General features: G+C 41.0%; 1 protein-coding gene across 3 annotated transcripts in view; it reads right to left on the reverse strand.

The window, feature by feature from the left end:
- HOMER3 (homer scaffold protein 3) overlaps positions 1-11,705 on the reverse strand; it is a 246,935-nt gene extending 235,230 nt beyond the window's left edge. Inside the window, exon 1 of one of the 3 annotated variants that reach the window (XM_089670796.1) lies at positions 11,322-11,705. In XM_089670796.1, the coding sequence (XP_089526922.1) occupies positions 11,322-11,353 (32 nt within the window). In that variant the 5' untranslated portion in view covers positions 11,354-11,705. Of the gene's footprint in view, positions 1-11,117; positions 11,273-11,321 lie in introns of those variants that run through there. The other 2 variants (XM_089670797.1, XM_089670799.1) reach the window with 2 other exon arrangements.
- Positions 11,706-16,581: the final 4,876 nt, after the last annotated feature.

Below are 16,581 nucleotides of genomic sequence, written 5' to 3' on the forward strand. Positions count from 1 at the left end.
CAGATGTCAGAAGGAACCACAGAACGGGGGACCAAGCATCTGAAACTCCTGGAAGTGTCCGATGTTGAAGATTTTTCAGCCAGTGAAGCTCTTCAAGATAACAAAGATCTGCAGTATGGGTGGTGAGATTCACCCTTTCCTTTGCAGGGAATGCTTTGTTTTAATATAGTGACACCGAGTCACTTTAAATTGTCTAAAGTCATCAAAGGAGACTCAGATATGCAAACACCATCTCAGTATCGTTAAACGTCTTTTTGGACCAGCTTGTTGGAAAAACACAAACAATTGGCATGTTCTTTGGAAGGGGCAGGGAATACACACAAATAAACTCTGGTGTCCATTTATTTCAGGAGGAACAATACTGATTGGACCAAACCATCCAATCATTATTTATGTCGAGAAACTTCAGCCAGTGGTTTCTGCGTAAAACTCCTAGATGTGACATTGTTGGCCATTTTGGTGTCCTCAGTTGTGTGACCATTATCTCAAATTATTGGGTACCTTTAGGAATGATATTAAAACATTAATTTATTAAACAGAGTCAGCCATGAAACATGTTTTAGAAGCCTTGGATGAAAGCTGCTAGTGTCTAACTCACAGAAAATTTGTTTCTGTAGATAAGACGGATGGAATTAATGCTAAATTTAGCATGACATTGTAAACTGAATCCTGACACTGATGGATTTGGTGTAAACACAGTTTAATTATTGAGCTGCTGTATGACAAAGTGCTCTATTTTGCTGGGCACAAATTCCCTTTAAGTTGGATCACACATGGGCATTTCACTTGATCCATCACACTGCATAATCTGAGTTTGTATAACAAGGATCTTGTTGCATCCTTGTCCTACTTACTTTTTGTCTAGTTTTCCCTAGTCTAGCAATCTGCAATTATGCAAACTCCTTATTTATATTTAAAAGACTGCATTTTCTTTTCTCAGTCACTGCAAAATGACCAGAAAACATCTGTTCTCTCTTCCATAATGTCTACAATATTCTGCTTATACCAATTTAGGAAGGTCATATAGTATGCGTCTTGTTTTGTAGTCTAGTGAACTGAGAAGTGATAATAGGGGGCATTTTATGAGCAGTGATACTGTGCAGATAACCAAGAATCTCACACCTACAAATGCATAATCCTTGGAATCCCATGTGGCATGTAAAGAATACTACTTTGTGACACATTTCAAATGATGCCAGTTACACAGCGCACCTTCTCTGAGAGCCTCGCAGCTTTTAGGTAGTACTTTTCTGACCCAGTATCTTATTTTTAGTGTCAAAAATTAGGCACAGTATTTTTTGGTGCTTTTTTATTACTAATTATATTTAGAAACACAAATAAAAAATTGCTAATCAGAGTAAAAAAAATGTGTTTTTCAATTCAGAAAGTTTCAAATCAACAATTTTTCCTAAACCCTTAAGCTAACCAACTCCCAAAATGTTGTCGCAAAACCTTAGCCTAACTCCTTAACCACTTGCCACCTTAAGGATTTACCCCCCTTAATGACCAGGCCTCTTTTTGCTATTCGGTGCTGAACTAGTTCAACTGATAAATGCACGGTCATGCAATGCTGTACCCAAACAAAATGTATGTCCTTTTTTCACACAAATAGAGCTTTCTTTCGATGGTATTTGATCACCTGTGCACTTTTTAATTTTCGCGCTATAAACAAAAAAAGACCAGAAAATTTGAAGAAAAACTGTATTTTTTACTTTCGGCTATAAAAAATATATATTAAACTCAAAGTTGGTCATAAATTAGGCCCAAATGTATTCTGCTACATGTTTTTGGTAAAAAAAATCCCAATAAGTGTATATTGATTGCTTTGTGTGAACGTTATAGCGTTTACAAACAATGGTATATATTTATGCCATTTTTTTGCTATACAGCGCGGCAATATTTTCACTGACAATTGCGCAGTCATGCAATACAGTATATAAATTAAATTTATATCCTTTTTTCACACAAATAGAGCTTTCTTTCAGTGGTATTTGATCACCTGTGCGCTTTTATTTTTGGCGCTATAAACAAAAAAAGTTTTGGAAAAAAAACAATATTTTCTCATTTCTGTCATAAATAAAATTAAAAAAACTCAAATTTCGTCATAAATTTAGGCCCAAATGTATTCTGCTACATATTTTTGGTTAAAAAATCCCAATAACTGTATATTGATTGCTTTGTGTGAAAGTTATAGCATCTACAAACTATGATATAAATAATGGAATATACACAGCTTTTACTTTCTGACTGCCCATCACATTTCTTGAGGTGCTAAAATAACAGGACCGTACAAATCACCCCCTTTTACGAAAGTAGACACCCTAAGCTATCTGCTGAGAGGAATATTGAGTCCATGGAAGATTTATTTTTTTCCCACAAGTTTCGGGAAAATTACATTTTTTTTAACACAAAGTCGTCATTTAAATTATATATATTTTTCACACAAGTCATGGGTATATGTGGAATTATACCCCAAAATACATTCTGCTACTTCTACCGAGTATGGGAATACCACATGTGTGAAACTTTTTGGGAGCCTAGCCACATACAGGAGCCTGAAATCCAGTGACCACTTTGAAAGTCTGAAGGTGCATAACTTCCTCATTTCATTTCCTCACTACCTATCACAGTTTCAGAGGCCCTGAAATGCCAGGATAGCACCAAACCTTTCACCAAATTACCCCTTTTTGGAAATAGACACCCCTAGGAATTTAGAAAGATTTTATTTTTTTTCACAAGGTTTTGAAATATAAAAACAAAAGTAAAAATATGTTTTTGTTTTCTTTCTTCATTTTCCAAAAACTTGTGGCAACAAACGAGATCTGCAAAATACTCACCATGCTTCTTACCAAATTCCATGGGGTGTCTACATTCCAAAAAGGGGTCATTTGTGGGGGGGGGGGGGAGTTGGTGCTATCCTGGCATTTCAGGGCTTCCAAAACTGTGATAGTCAGGAAGTGTAATGAGGAAATAAAGCCCTTTAAAAGCCTGAAGGTGCTTACAGGATTTTGGGGTCCTGTACTTGGCTAGACTGCCAAAAAATCTCTCATATGTAGTACCCCCATCTCGGGAGAAGTAGCAGAATGTATTTTGGGGAGTAATTCCACATATACCCGTGGTATGTGAGAGCAATAAATCATTTAAGTGACAATTTTGTGTAAAAAAACAAAATTATTTATTTTTTGTCATTTTCCAAAAACTATGGTAAAAAAATACATTCTTCTATTGACTCAAAATGCCTCTCAGCAAATAGTTTGGGATGTCTACTTTCCAAAAAGGTCAAGTCCAAGCCTTTTTTCTGACACTTTTTGTTCACATGAAACAAATCAGTATTTTTTGCTAGGAAATTGCTTTGAACCCCCAAACAGTATATATTTTTTTTAAGCAAACACCCTAGTGAATAAAATGGTGGGTGCTGCAATTTTTTATGTCACATAGTACTTGCACAGCAATTTTCAAATGCAATTTTAAAAAAAAAAAATACACTTTTTTTACTTTTAATGCACAAAAACACAATATATTGGCCAATTATTTGGTAAAACATAAAAGATGATGGTATGCCGAGTAAACAGATACCAAACATGACATGCTTTAAAACTGCGAATGCCCTGTGCAATGGCAACAAACTGCATACATTTTTAATATCCATAGGCAACGCTTTAAAACCCTTTACAAGCTACCATTTTAGATTTACAGAGGAGGTCTAGTGCTGGAATTACTGCCCTTGATCTGCAACACCTCACATGCATGGTGCAACAGCTGTTTACATACCGACACAGGGTCAATTATTTTTACACTGTCCCTTTCATTATTTTTTTTTGATCACCTTTAATGCTATCACAGGGAATGCAAATATCCCCTATACCTTCAGTGGGCATTGTCATATATTCTTTTTTGAGAAATCTGGGGTCTATCAGACTTTAGATATCTCCTCTGCCCTTACATTATCTAATCTCACCAAGATCAGTGTGATCAGATGCTTTCCCAAATTACAAATGGCGCTGTTTATATCCTGCGAAAATGAAGTGATGAAATGCTCGTACTTCCGATTTCTTAAACTATAGAGATGATTGGCACTATTCCAGTCTCCAATCAGCTCTATGGCCAGCTGGCAGAAACACTGGCTGCATTCTCAGGTTGCCCTGATAGCACGGGACTGCCCGAGAAGCCAGTGGAAGGCAGCGGGGGAGGGGGGCAATCGTCTCCTGCTGCTTGTAAAAGCAATCCTGCAGCTAATTAGCCACTATTGTTATTATTATACAGGATTTATATAACACCAACAGTTTGCTCAGTGCTTTACAATATAACGGGAGACAATACAGTTCAATACAAGAGGGAAAGAAGGGCCCTGCTCCTTGAAGCTTACAATCTAGCCACTAGGATTGCTTTTACATGAAAGCATATTGCCGGCTGAAAAAAACAATACCAGGTTGATGCCTGCAGCTGTAGGCATCATCCTGGTATAACCATTTAAATTCCAGTGATGTACCAGTATGTCGCTGGTCCTTGTTGGGTATATATGCTATGTTCTTCTTTTTTTTTTTTTATGCAGCCTGTCGGCTGAATGAAAAAAGAGAAGAAATCTAGGCCAGAAAAAGTGTGTGGTATGCCCACCATTAGAATATACCGCCCTGCATCCACCCACTTCTAATGGTGGGCACAAATTAGGTTGCACGGTGCCACATGCGCTAATTGCAAGATTGTACAATGTCTATATAGTGGCACACTTGAATAAAAATTGTCCACATATAACTGGTACCCCATATGGAAAAAGGATGACACCAAGTCCCAAGCTATCTTGCCACTACTCCCCATGTAGTCTTGGCATCTGGGGGGCTCCACGTGATCTTTTCCCTCCTAAATCCGATGGTCAACCGTATCAAAAGCCGCAGAGAGGTCAAGTAGTAAGAGTACGGAGTAGTGGCCATTGGTTTTAGCTGTTAGTAGATGTGTGGGATTTTCCACGTAAGCTTACATACAACAAGTTTATTCAGATTAATAGGAGAAGGCTAAAACAACTGAAATACATGTGGAACTGAGTATATGATTTTACATTTTGATTGTAGATACCCTTAAAGTACTTACCCCCTTGTTGGTTGCACATATCAGATATAACACAAATGCTTTCAGTTGTATATTTACTAGACCAGAAAGGATCAAATAGGAAAAGTAACCATTCAAATTCACCTAACTTAGTCAATAAATGACACCCTTTTACTGTGACAAAAACCACAGTATCATACTTAACCAACGGCAGGCATTAGGCTATATTAATTGTGTTTACAATGAAGCTTTCTGTGACTTCCTAAAAATCATTATAAAGATGAGCTAAATTAAAATATAATAACCCCTAAGATGAAGAGAAGAGAGACAATTCTGTGATCTAAATTATATGTTCTGAAAACCGACGAATTATACACCAGAAAGGAAAAAAACTTGTCTGTCCAATGCTTTGTTTGGAAAAATACAACAGCCTTTACTAAGGCAGAAAGCAACATGTACAATATCCTTTGGCAATTCATCAGTAGCCAGTTGACTTGTGTAATTAGACAAAAAAAGTGGTTGCTAGGGGTTACTCATCTTGCTTCATAAATTATCTCTAAATGAAAAATCTTTTCTTTATTAGATTTGAGAAGAATGGTGAGATTATAGAATAACTGTTATGGTTTTATCGCTGTGTCCTAGTTAGGGAGTTGCTATCTCTTATTGTGAATGAAAGTGAGGATGAAAGTCAGGATAAATCCAAACTTGTGAGTGGCTATCAGATTAGGTAAAAAGGGGAAATCTTCAAACATTTGTCCCCATGACATAAAAGGGGATATCCTCACATTGGAAAGATATCCCCTTACTTCCTGTTCAATCTACAGGTGAAGGGAAATCTCTCTAATTACAAAAACGTACTGTGGTTTTAACCCACCCCTACTAAGTAAGGCAATAAATAAAGTGTAAATAAATCAATTAGCACACTCAAATAACAAAATTCCAATTATAAAAATATTACCAAAAAGTTGACATATATTATACAAGTTGCAAGCTATAAACGGAGCACGGAGAAGACAATAAATAAGTCCAAATGGGATCGAAAAAAAAGAAACATACTTTCTCTTGGCAACCAACATGGCATCTAAATTCTCTACCAACCTACACGAACAATACAAGGGGCTAACATTACCTACTGTATATATGAAGGAAGAAGGCACCTGAAGTATAACTGAAGGCAGAATATTTTGTTAGTTTTAAGTGTGGAGAAGGATAAGAACACCTGTTAGATTCTTATTGCTGTCTATGTCTTCTTTAGCGCCCTTTCACATTGGCGGACCGATCAGGTCCACCTGTCCGTTTTTCAGGCGGATCTGATCGGACTGACATTTATCCGTTTACACCCACCTGCATCTGATCCACTAAAAACAGACAAGTGGGTATCCATTCCCCATCCATCTAATAGTTTGGATGAAAGTCGGATGTAACTGGACAAGCGGTCCGTTTACATCCAACTGCCCCATAGAGAACAGCGGGCTGTGTTGGTGTCCTCTCTGCACAAACTGAGTAGATACGGACCTGTCATCCCCTGCTGAGCAGGTGGATTTGCTTGGCAGAGTCTGCCCGTGTGAAAGGGCCCTTAGGGAGTTTTACCCCTTCTATTTGTCATGTATACATTTAACATCAAAGTTGAAACTGAAAACAAATCTCAATCCCAAGAGGTCACCAGAAGTTGAATAGAAGGAAAACTTTCTAGCGGGGACAATATTTCTGGTGACCCAGGTATCAGCCATGAATTTCTTTCAGTTTGGAGGGATTTCCTCTCATTTCTGTTTTGGCTATGGGACAGGAAGCAAATCTACCCAATGGCAAAAAAAATTCCTGACAGGGGTTATAATCTTCCCTTACTCTATTCAAAAGGAAGAAAAAATGGTTTGGGATTCAGTTCTACTAAAAGCGGAACTTAACCCTCCAGTCTTTTACAGCCAAGGAAGCTGCCATCTTGGTCTCTGATCTGCAGTTGCCATGGTGTTGCACATGTGATCGGTTATGACACCATTTGATGACTTGACAGTTCAGTTGGGAGCACAACTGTGACAGTTATCATTCATGGGTTGACTTGTACTTGCTTTGGTACACAGTAAAATTGATGGGTTTATTTCTACTTTAAGAGGCAATTAGACATTTGTATGAATTTTTTACCCACATACCACCAAACATTCTTTTGGAATTTATTATTGGTTGGTAGCTCTTTCTATACATTTTCCTAATGTGTCAGCAAACTAAAATTTCAAACTGATCCAATGGACAGTTTGTCCTGTTATCATGTTCAGCTAAAGACGCTCAGTTCTCTCAGTCAAAATCATTCATACTGAATAATCCCTGGTGCCCTTGTACTGGTTGTTATCTTAACCTTTCCAACAGTCTTCACTAATAAATTGTCACAATGTGGAGTAGAGAGGAACACTAAAGCTGGCTATAAGTGGCTCAAATATAAGCTGATTGCTGCTGAGTTGGCCAAAATTCGAGCCATGGGTAGCCTTGTCGACACCACCTAGCGCAACAAACTTAGATGAAGAAACTGAAGGAGCTTCATAGAAAAAAGTCATCAGAGCAGTGACTGCATCCACTGTTTGGGTATTCTGACAGCTGTGTGTGACAACCCACAGAGAGGATTCGTCCATCAATGCTATTAAAGCCCTGTACACACGGGACGGCCCATTCAACAGAAACCGGCCGACATTCGGGGCATTACCCAAAAAGGTTTGCCGATCGGCTTCTGATCGGCGCTCTCAGCCAATGGCTGAGAGCAGTGACCAGTGTGTTCTGGTGGGGGGAATTTTTTCATTCAGCCCAGTGGGTTAAACGAAAAAGAAAAAACTGATCGTGTGTGCATTAGTGTAGATGGCGGGATCTATGGATCTTTTTTATTCAGCCATTTGGGCTGAACAAGGAAAACCTTTATTTGTATGGCAAGCTAAAGTCCTGGAGAAATCACAAATAAGTAGACAGATGGCTAGACAGAAAGATGAATGGACAAACAGATAGACAATTATCAAGATAGATAGATAGAGTTCACAAAGGTTTAACACAAGGATATGGAACTTTACTATATTTCACAGAGGTTTAACATAAGGATAAGGATCATTATTTTAGCCAAGAAGCGATAGGGAAACACATGAACTGTTATTCTCTAATTACTGACATAGTAAGTTTCAGTGGGTAACTATTTAGTGGTAGTAAAGTCACTCCTTTGATTTTTTGATTCTTTATTTGTACCAATAGGTAACCCTATAATAGGGCTTACCAATAGGTACAATAAATATCTCCTAAATGTGCACCAGTTAGGAGACATTAAATTCACTAGTGCATGCACACTGGACTCTGAAAGGACTATGCCTTCTATTCAGAACTCTGTACCATGACCATGACTCCTATGTGCATGCGCGGGAGTGAGGTCTCCATTGCTCAGCCAATCATACGGCCGAAGTCCGTGAACCCGGAATGAAGATGGAAGAGCATTCACAGCGCTCCGCTGGTGGGCTTCGTTTTCAGGTAAGTCTGTCATAATGCACTAGTATGTGATGCATACTAGCACATTATGACTTAAACTTCCAGGGGGCCCTTTTTTGTTTTTCTTTTTTGGTGCGGTTTACTACTGCTTTAAACAATAGTGCTTGTATGTGATTTGTGTGGTTATATATGTTGTTATGTGTAGCAGTGGATGGGTCTATAACTATATTTGATTTCATGATTATTTAATATAGAATGGCAATATGTTTGTTTGAATCTTGTAAGGGAATGTAAGGTTCAAATCTTATTGGATTCTGAAAATAACTGTCTGATTGGAGCTCAAAATAACTGTCACTTTTTGAAATGAAGGATCATTATCCTGATGTTTTAGCTTTGGAAAAACAGCAAAGAGAAAGAGAGAGAAAGAAACAGAAAGAGAGAAAAAGAGAGAGCAAAAGAAAAAGAGACAGAGAATGAGAGAAATGAAAGAGAACAATAGAAAAGAGAGAGACAGAGCGAGAAAGAGAGACAGAAAGGGAGATAAAAAAGAGTGAAAGAAAAAGACAGAGAAAAATAGGGCAAGAGAAAGAGAGCAAAAGAAAGAGAAAGACAGAGAGAGAAAGAATAGAGAGCGAGGGAGAGAAAGATAGAAAAGAGAGAGACAGAAAGTGAAAGAGAGACAGAGAGAGAGAGAGAGAGAGAGAGATAAAGAAAAAGAGAGGAGAGAGAATGATAGAAAAGAGAGAGACAGACAGAAAAAGAGAGACAGAAAGGGAGATAAAAAGTAAGTGAAATAAGAGAAAAAGAAAGAGAGACCGAGAGCGAGAAAGACAGCATAAGAAACAGAGAGAGAAAGAATAAGAGAGAGAGGATGAGAAAGAAAAGAGAGAGACAGACAGAGAAAAAGAGAGAGAAAGGAGGATGGCACAGTGGGAGATAAACAAAGAGAGTGAAAGAAAAAAGACACCAAAAGAGAGACAGAGAAAAAGTGGGAGAAAGAAAAAGAGAGAGAAAGAGCGAAAGAAAGAGAGAAAGGCACAGAGAGGGAGAAAAAAAAGAGAAAAGTGAGAGAGAGGGAGAGAAAGGAGACAGAGAGGGAGAAAAAGTGAGCGAAAGAAAATGGAAGATAAGAGAGAAAGAGAAAAAGAGGGTAAAGAAAGAGAGATAGAAAGAGTGAAAGAAAGAGAGAGAGAGGGAGAGAAAGGAGAGAGAAAGAAAAGTGAAAGAGAGATAGAGAGAGAAAAAGGAGGGAGACGGAGAGAGAGATAAAAAGTGAGTGAAAGAAAAAGGAAGAGTAAGACAGAGAAAAGGAGGGCCAAAGATAGAGACAGAGAGAGTGAAAGAAAGCGAGAAAGATAGAGAGAGAAAAAATACAGAAAGAAAGAGAGAGAGGGGGAAATAAAAGAGAGAGAAAAAGAGACAGAGAAAGAAGGGAGATAAAAAGAAAGAGAGAGGGGGAGACAAAAGGAGAGAGACAGAGTGAAAGAAAAAGACAGAGAAAGAGAGAGACAGGGAAAAAGAAAGCCAGAGAGAGAGAGAGAGAAAAAGAAAGCCGGAGAGAGAAAAAGAGGGAAAGAAAACGAGAGAAGGTGAGAGATAAAGAGTGAGAGCGAGAAAAAGAGGGGGCAGAGAGAAAGAAAAGAGAGAGAGATGGGGGAAATTAAGAGATGTGTGAGAGAGAATGAAAAATAGAGAGACCAATAGATGGGGGGGGGGGGAGAGAGAGGGAGGAGAGAGAAGAGATAGAAAGAGAGAGAGAGGGAAGAGAGAGGGAGAGAGAGAGGGGAGAGAGGGAGGGAGAGAGAAGAAGAGAGGGAGAAGAGAGAGGGAAATGAGAGAAGTGAGAGAGAGAAAGGAAGAGAGAGATAATGAGATACAGAGAGAGAGAGAGAGAGAGAGAGAGGGAGAAGAGAGAGGGAGGGAGGGAGAAGAAGAGAGGGAGAAGAGAGAGGGAAATGAGAGAAGTGAGAGAAAGGAAGAGAGAGATAATGAGATACAGAGAGAGAGAGAGAAGAGAGAGAGAAGGAGGGGAAATAAGAGAGATAGAAAGGAAGACAGATAAGGGGAGAGGGGGGGCACAGAGAGAGAGAGAGAGAGGGGGGGGGAGAGAGAGGGGGGGGGGATACAGCGAGACACAGAGAGAGAGGAAGAGAGAGAGAGATAAGGAGAGAGGGGGGGGGGAGAAGGAGAGAGAGAGAGGAAGAGAGAGATAAGAAGATACATAGAGAGGAAGAGAGAGAGAGATAAGGAGAGAGAGAGGGGGGAGAGAAGGAGAGAGAGAGAGGAAGAGAGAGAGATAAGAAGATACATAGAGAGAGAGAGAGAGAGAGAGAGAGAGAGAGAGAGAGAGAGAGAGATAAGGAGAGAGAGGGGGGAGAGAAGGAGAGAGAGAGAGGAAGAGAGAGAGATAAGAAGATACATAGAGAGGAAGAGAGAGAGAAAGGAGGAGAGAGATAAGGAGGGGGGGAAGAGAGAGAGGGGGGTACAGAGAGAGAGACAGAGAGAGGGAGAGAGAGAAGGAGATACAGACAGACAGAGAGAGAGAGAGAGAGAGGAAGAAAATGGGATGGAGAGAGGCAGAGAGGGTGAAGAGAAGGTGAATGAGAAGTGGGAAAACTTTTTACCTGCACTTGTCAGCACTGTCCCCAATAACATGAGTGACATATCAGAATGAGGTTCAGTAGGTAGGTTCCATATGGACTGAGCCCTATGTATGGTGTCCATCCATGCCTGGCTGCCTGTCTCCACACGTGTGCAGTGTGATAAGGCATAGAGCCATGCACAGCCCCTCCTCCCCCCGTCTTGTCGCTCCTCATGCAGTGACTTACGCGCAGTCGTTGTCCATGTCTGTATCTCTCATCCCTGTGCTGTCCCTTGGCCGCCGTCCTCCGTTGCTGTGTATGAAGCCGGATGTAAAGTCCCGTTAGATGGCCCCGCCGCCCCCTCTCTCTCCTCCAGACACAAAGGCTGTACGGAGAAGTTTCGTCCACTTCCCTCTGTGTGGTCACACTACAAGTCGTAGACACAAGGCAGGCACCTCCATGGCCGCAGTGATGGTGAGCCCCGTCCTCACGTACAGCTCTGCTCCCCTATGCCTGCCCTTGTCCCTTTGTTCTAGTAGGAGGCTCGATCCTTTCCTTCCTCTTCCAGCTGCCCCATCCCATTACATTTTCTTCCGATTTTCCCTTCCTCACTTTATTGGGAACGCTTTGTAGACTCGCTGTCTCCCTCTGCTGATGGCTACAATGGAACTCTCTCAATTCCCTATCATCTGCTCTGGTTTTCCAAAAAAAAAGTTGTCATGGAGTCTGATACTCGAGACTGTGCTGAACTTTAACCCTGTGCATTCATATGCTTGCAAGAAGAACTGTGTGTGTTGTATGGCATCCAATCACATTGTCTTCCCCTATCCTGCAATGCAGGTTTCTGTTAACTCAATCATTAATAAAGAAGAACTCCGGGACAGACACCAAAAATCACCCGTTCGTACACCCTCTTAAGCCCTAGTTCACACTGAATGCGATTTCAAATTGGTCCCATTTAAAGAGCTACTTCAAAGTAGCACTGATATAGGCACAGATGCGATTTTAGTGCCGTTTACCTTATAGTCTATGAGAGTCGAATCGCACTGAAGTGCTTGGAAAGAAATGCAGGAACTAGTTTTCAAATCGCACTACTTGAAATTGCACCTTTTTAGACAGTGCCACAGAAATACATTAGATGCGACTTCAGATGCATTTGTAAATCACATGTCATACCTGAAGTCGCAGCGGTGTGAACCAGGGCTAAATATTTAATAACATTTTGAAAATCCTCACCATGCAGGAAAAAAGTCTAAATTAATTTTCATGACCTCATCTCTGTAATTCAAAAGATAACAGAATCTGATCTGCCAAGGACGAGGTGTAACAGCAGGGAATACATCATATCTTCTCCTCTCTCTCTGCAGTAAAAGGAAACTACACTTCCCATCAAGCCAGGGAATTGTAGTGAATGTGGGTGGGAACACTAGGCCCACACATGTTGAACGGGCCTGAGACTCGGTTCGCCCACCACTGCATATGTGCTGAATTATATCACTGCAGAAAGAACTACAGAAGATATGCCAAGACCAGTGGCTGGGGGAATAGGAGGCAAATATAGGCCAAGGCCAGTGGCTGGGGGAATAGGAGGCAAATATACGCCAAGACCAGTGGCTGGGGGAATAGGAGGCAAATATACGCCAAGACCAGTGGCTGGGGGAATAGGAGGCAAATATAGGCCAAGACCAGTGGCTGGGGGAATAGGAGGCAAATATAGGCTAAGACCAGTGGCTGGGGGAATAGGAGGCAAATATACGCCAAGACCAGTGGCTGGGAGAATAGGAGGCATAGCAGCCACCAGTCTTACAAACAGGAAACCAAAGAGAAGTAATGGTTTGATTTGAAAATGAATAGACTATTTCAGAGCAACTGCTGAGTGAACCAGAAGATGGAGGACATATTGAGTGAAGGTAGGAAATCAGCAACAAGGACATGTAAAGAAGTTTTTTCCTGGAGTTCTGCTTTAAGGCCCAACTCTGGGCAAAAACTACCATCTTCCCACCACCTTCTAACCCAATGGTAATCATCTTGAAAATTATAGATAGCTTTAAGTGCGCCCTACACACCTCCACAGTAGCAGCTCATTTTCACACCTCAGCACACAAAAAGTTTGGTCCTGCCTCAATGCACACTGAAGAAGTTTATTACAATAATCCCAATATTGAGGTCAGTGGATGCAATAATAACCTCCAATATTGGTGTCAGTTGACACAGTAATCACCCACCTAACACTGATGCCAGTAGATGCAATAATAACCCCCAGCATTGGTATCAATGGACACAATAATACCGCCAGCATTGGACACAATGAAAAAAAACAGCACTGGTGTCAGTGAATGCAATAATATCCCCTGAACTGGTGCCAGTGAAAACAATTATAGCCCCTACCATTGGTGCCAGTGAACATAATAATAACCCCCAGCATTAATGTCAGTTGGCACAATAGTAGCCCCCAGCATTGGTGTCAGTTGGCACAATAAAGCCCCCCAGAACTGGTGTTAGTTGGCACAATAATAACCCCCAGCACTGGTGTTAGTTGGTACAATATTAACCCCCAGCATTGGTGTCAGTGAATGCAATAATAACCCCCCGAACTGAATCAGTGGATGCGATAATAACTCCCAGCATTGTTGTCAGTTGACACAATAATAACCCCTAGCCTTGGTGTCAGTGGATGCAATAATAACTCCCAGAACTGAATCAGTGGATGAGATAATAACTCCCAGCATTGTTGTCAGTTGACACAATAATAACCCCCAGCCTTGATGTCAGTGGATGCAATAATAACCCCCAGAACTGAATCAGTGGATGTAATATTAACTCCAACATTGGTGTCAGTTGGCACAATAATAACTCCCAGCATTGGTGTTAGTTGGCACAATAATAACCCCCTAGCATTGGTGTCAGTTGGTACAATAATAACTCCCAGGATTGGTGGCAGTTGGTACAATTATAACCCCCAGCATCGGTACCAGTGGATGTAACAAAAAAAACCCTGGCACTGGTGTCAGTGAACACAATAATATCCTCTGCACTGGTGTCAGTGAAAAAAGTAAAAGCCCCCAGCATTGGTGCCAGTGAACATAATAAAAATGCTCAGCATTGGTGTCAATTGGCACAATAATAACCCTAAACATTGGTGTCAGCTGGCATAATATCCCCCAGCATTGGTCAAGTTGGCACAATAATAATCCCCAGCACTGGTGTCAGTTGGTACAATATTATCTCCCAGCACTGGTGTCAGTGGATGCAATAATAACCCCCAGCATTGGTGTCAGTGAATGCAATAATAACCCCCAGAACTGAATCAGTGGATGCGATCATAACTCCCAGCATTGTTGTCAGTTGACACAATAATAACCCCTAGCCTTGGTGTCAGTGGATGCAATAAAAACTCCCAGAACTGAATCAGTGGATGAGATAATAACTCCCAGCATTGTTGTCAGTTGACACAATAATAACCCCCAGCCTTGATGTCAGTGGATGCAATAATAACCCCCAGAACTGAATCAGTGGATGTAATATTAACTCCAACATTGGTGTCAGTTGGCACAATAATAACCCCCTAGCATTGGTGTCAGTTGGTACAATAATAACTCCCAGGATTGGTGGCAGTTGGTACAATAATAACCCCCTAGCATTGGTGTCAGTTGGTACAATAATAACTCCCAGGATTGGTGGCAGTTGGTACAATTATAACCCCCAGCATCGGTACCAGTGGATGTAACAAAAAAAACCCTGGCACTGGTGTCAGTGAACACAATAATATCCTCTGCACTGGTGTCAGTGAAAAAAGTAAAAGCCCCCAGCATTGGTGCCAGTGAACATAATAAAAATGCTCAGCATTGGTGTCAATTGGCACAATAATAACCCTAAACATTGGTGTCAGCTGGCATAATATCCCCCAGCATTGGTCAAGTTGGCACAATAATAATCCCCAGCACTGGTGTCAGTTGGTACAATATTATCTCCCAGCACTGGTGTCAGTGGATGCAATAATAACCCCCAGAACTGAATCAGTGGATGTAATATTAACTCCAACATTGGTGTCAGTTGGCACAATAATAACTCCCAGCATTGGTGTTAGTTGGCACAATAATAACCCCCTAGCATTGGTGTCAGTTGGTACAATAATAACTCCCAGGATTGGTGGCAGTTGGTACAATTATAACCCCCAGCATCGGTACCAGTGGATGTAACAAAAAAAACCCTGGCACTGGTGTCAGTGAACACAATAATATCCTCTGCACTGGTGTCAGTGAAAAAAGTAAAAGCCCCCAGCATTGGTGCCAGTGAACATAATAAAAATGCTCAGCATTGGTGTCAATTGGCACAATAATAACCCTAAACATTGGTGTCAGCTGGCATAATATCCCCCAGCATTGGTCAAGTTGGCACAATAATAATCCCCAGCACTGGTGTCAGTTGGTACAATATTATCTCCCAGCACTGGTGTCAGTGGATGCAATAATAACCCCCAGCATTGGTGCCAGTGAATGCAATAATAACCCCCAGAACTGAATCAGTGGATGCGATCATAACTCCCAGCATTGTTGTCAGTTGACACAATAATAACCCCTAGCCTTGGTGTCAGTGGATGCAATAATAACTCCCAGAACTGAATCAGTGGATGAGATAATAACTCCCAGCATTGTTGTCAGTTGACACAATAATAACCCCCAGCCTTGATGTCAGTGGATGCAATAATAACCCCCAGAACTGAATCAGTGGATATAATATTAACTCCAACATTGGTGTCAGTTGGCACAATAATAACCCCCTAGCATTGGTGTCAGTTGGTACAATAATAACTCCCAGGATTGGTGGCAGTTGGTACAATTATAACCCCCAGCATTGGTACCAGTGGATGTAATAAAAAAAAACCCTGGCACTGGTGTCAGTGAACACAATAATATCCTCTGCACTGGTGTCAGTGAAAAAAGTAAAAGCCCCCAGCATTGGTGCCAGTGAACATAATAAAAACGCTCAGCATTGGTGTCAATTGGCACAATAATAACCCTAAACATTGGTGTCAGCTGGCATAATATCCCCCAGCATTGGTCAAGTTGGCACAATAATAATCCCCAGCACTGGTGTCAGTTGGTACAATATTATCCCCCAGCACTGGTGTCAGTGGATGCAATAATAACCCCCAGCATTGGTGTCAGTGAATGCAATAATAACCCTCAGAACTGAATCAGTGGATGCGATCATAACTCCCTCCATTGGTTTCAGTTGACACAATGATAACCCCCGACATTGGTATCAGTTGGTACAATAATAACCCCCAGCATTGGTGTCAGTGGATGCAATAATAACCCCCAGAACTGAATCAGTGGATGCAATAATAACTCCCAACATTGGTGTCAGTTGGTACAATATTAACTCCCAACATTGGTGTCAGTTGGCACAATAATACCTCTTAGCATTGGTGTCAGTTGGCACAATATTAACCCCCAGGATTGGTGGCAGTTGGTGCAATAATAACCCCCAGCATTGGTGTCAG

The sequence above is a fragment of the Staurois parvus genome, unplaced genomic scaffold (genome assembly GCF_062004578.1).
Source record: "Staurois parvus isolate SC_StPar_1 unplaced genomic scaffold, SC_StPar_1.0 ptg000096l, whole genome shotgun sequence".
In the NCBI taxonomy this organism is placed as follows: domain Eukaryota; kingdom Metazoa; phylum Chordata; class Amphibia; order Anura; family Ranidae; genus Staurois; species Staurois parvus.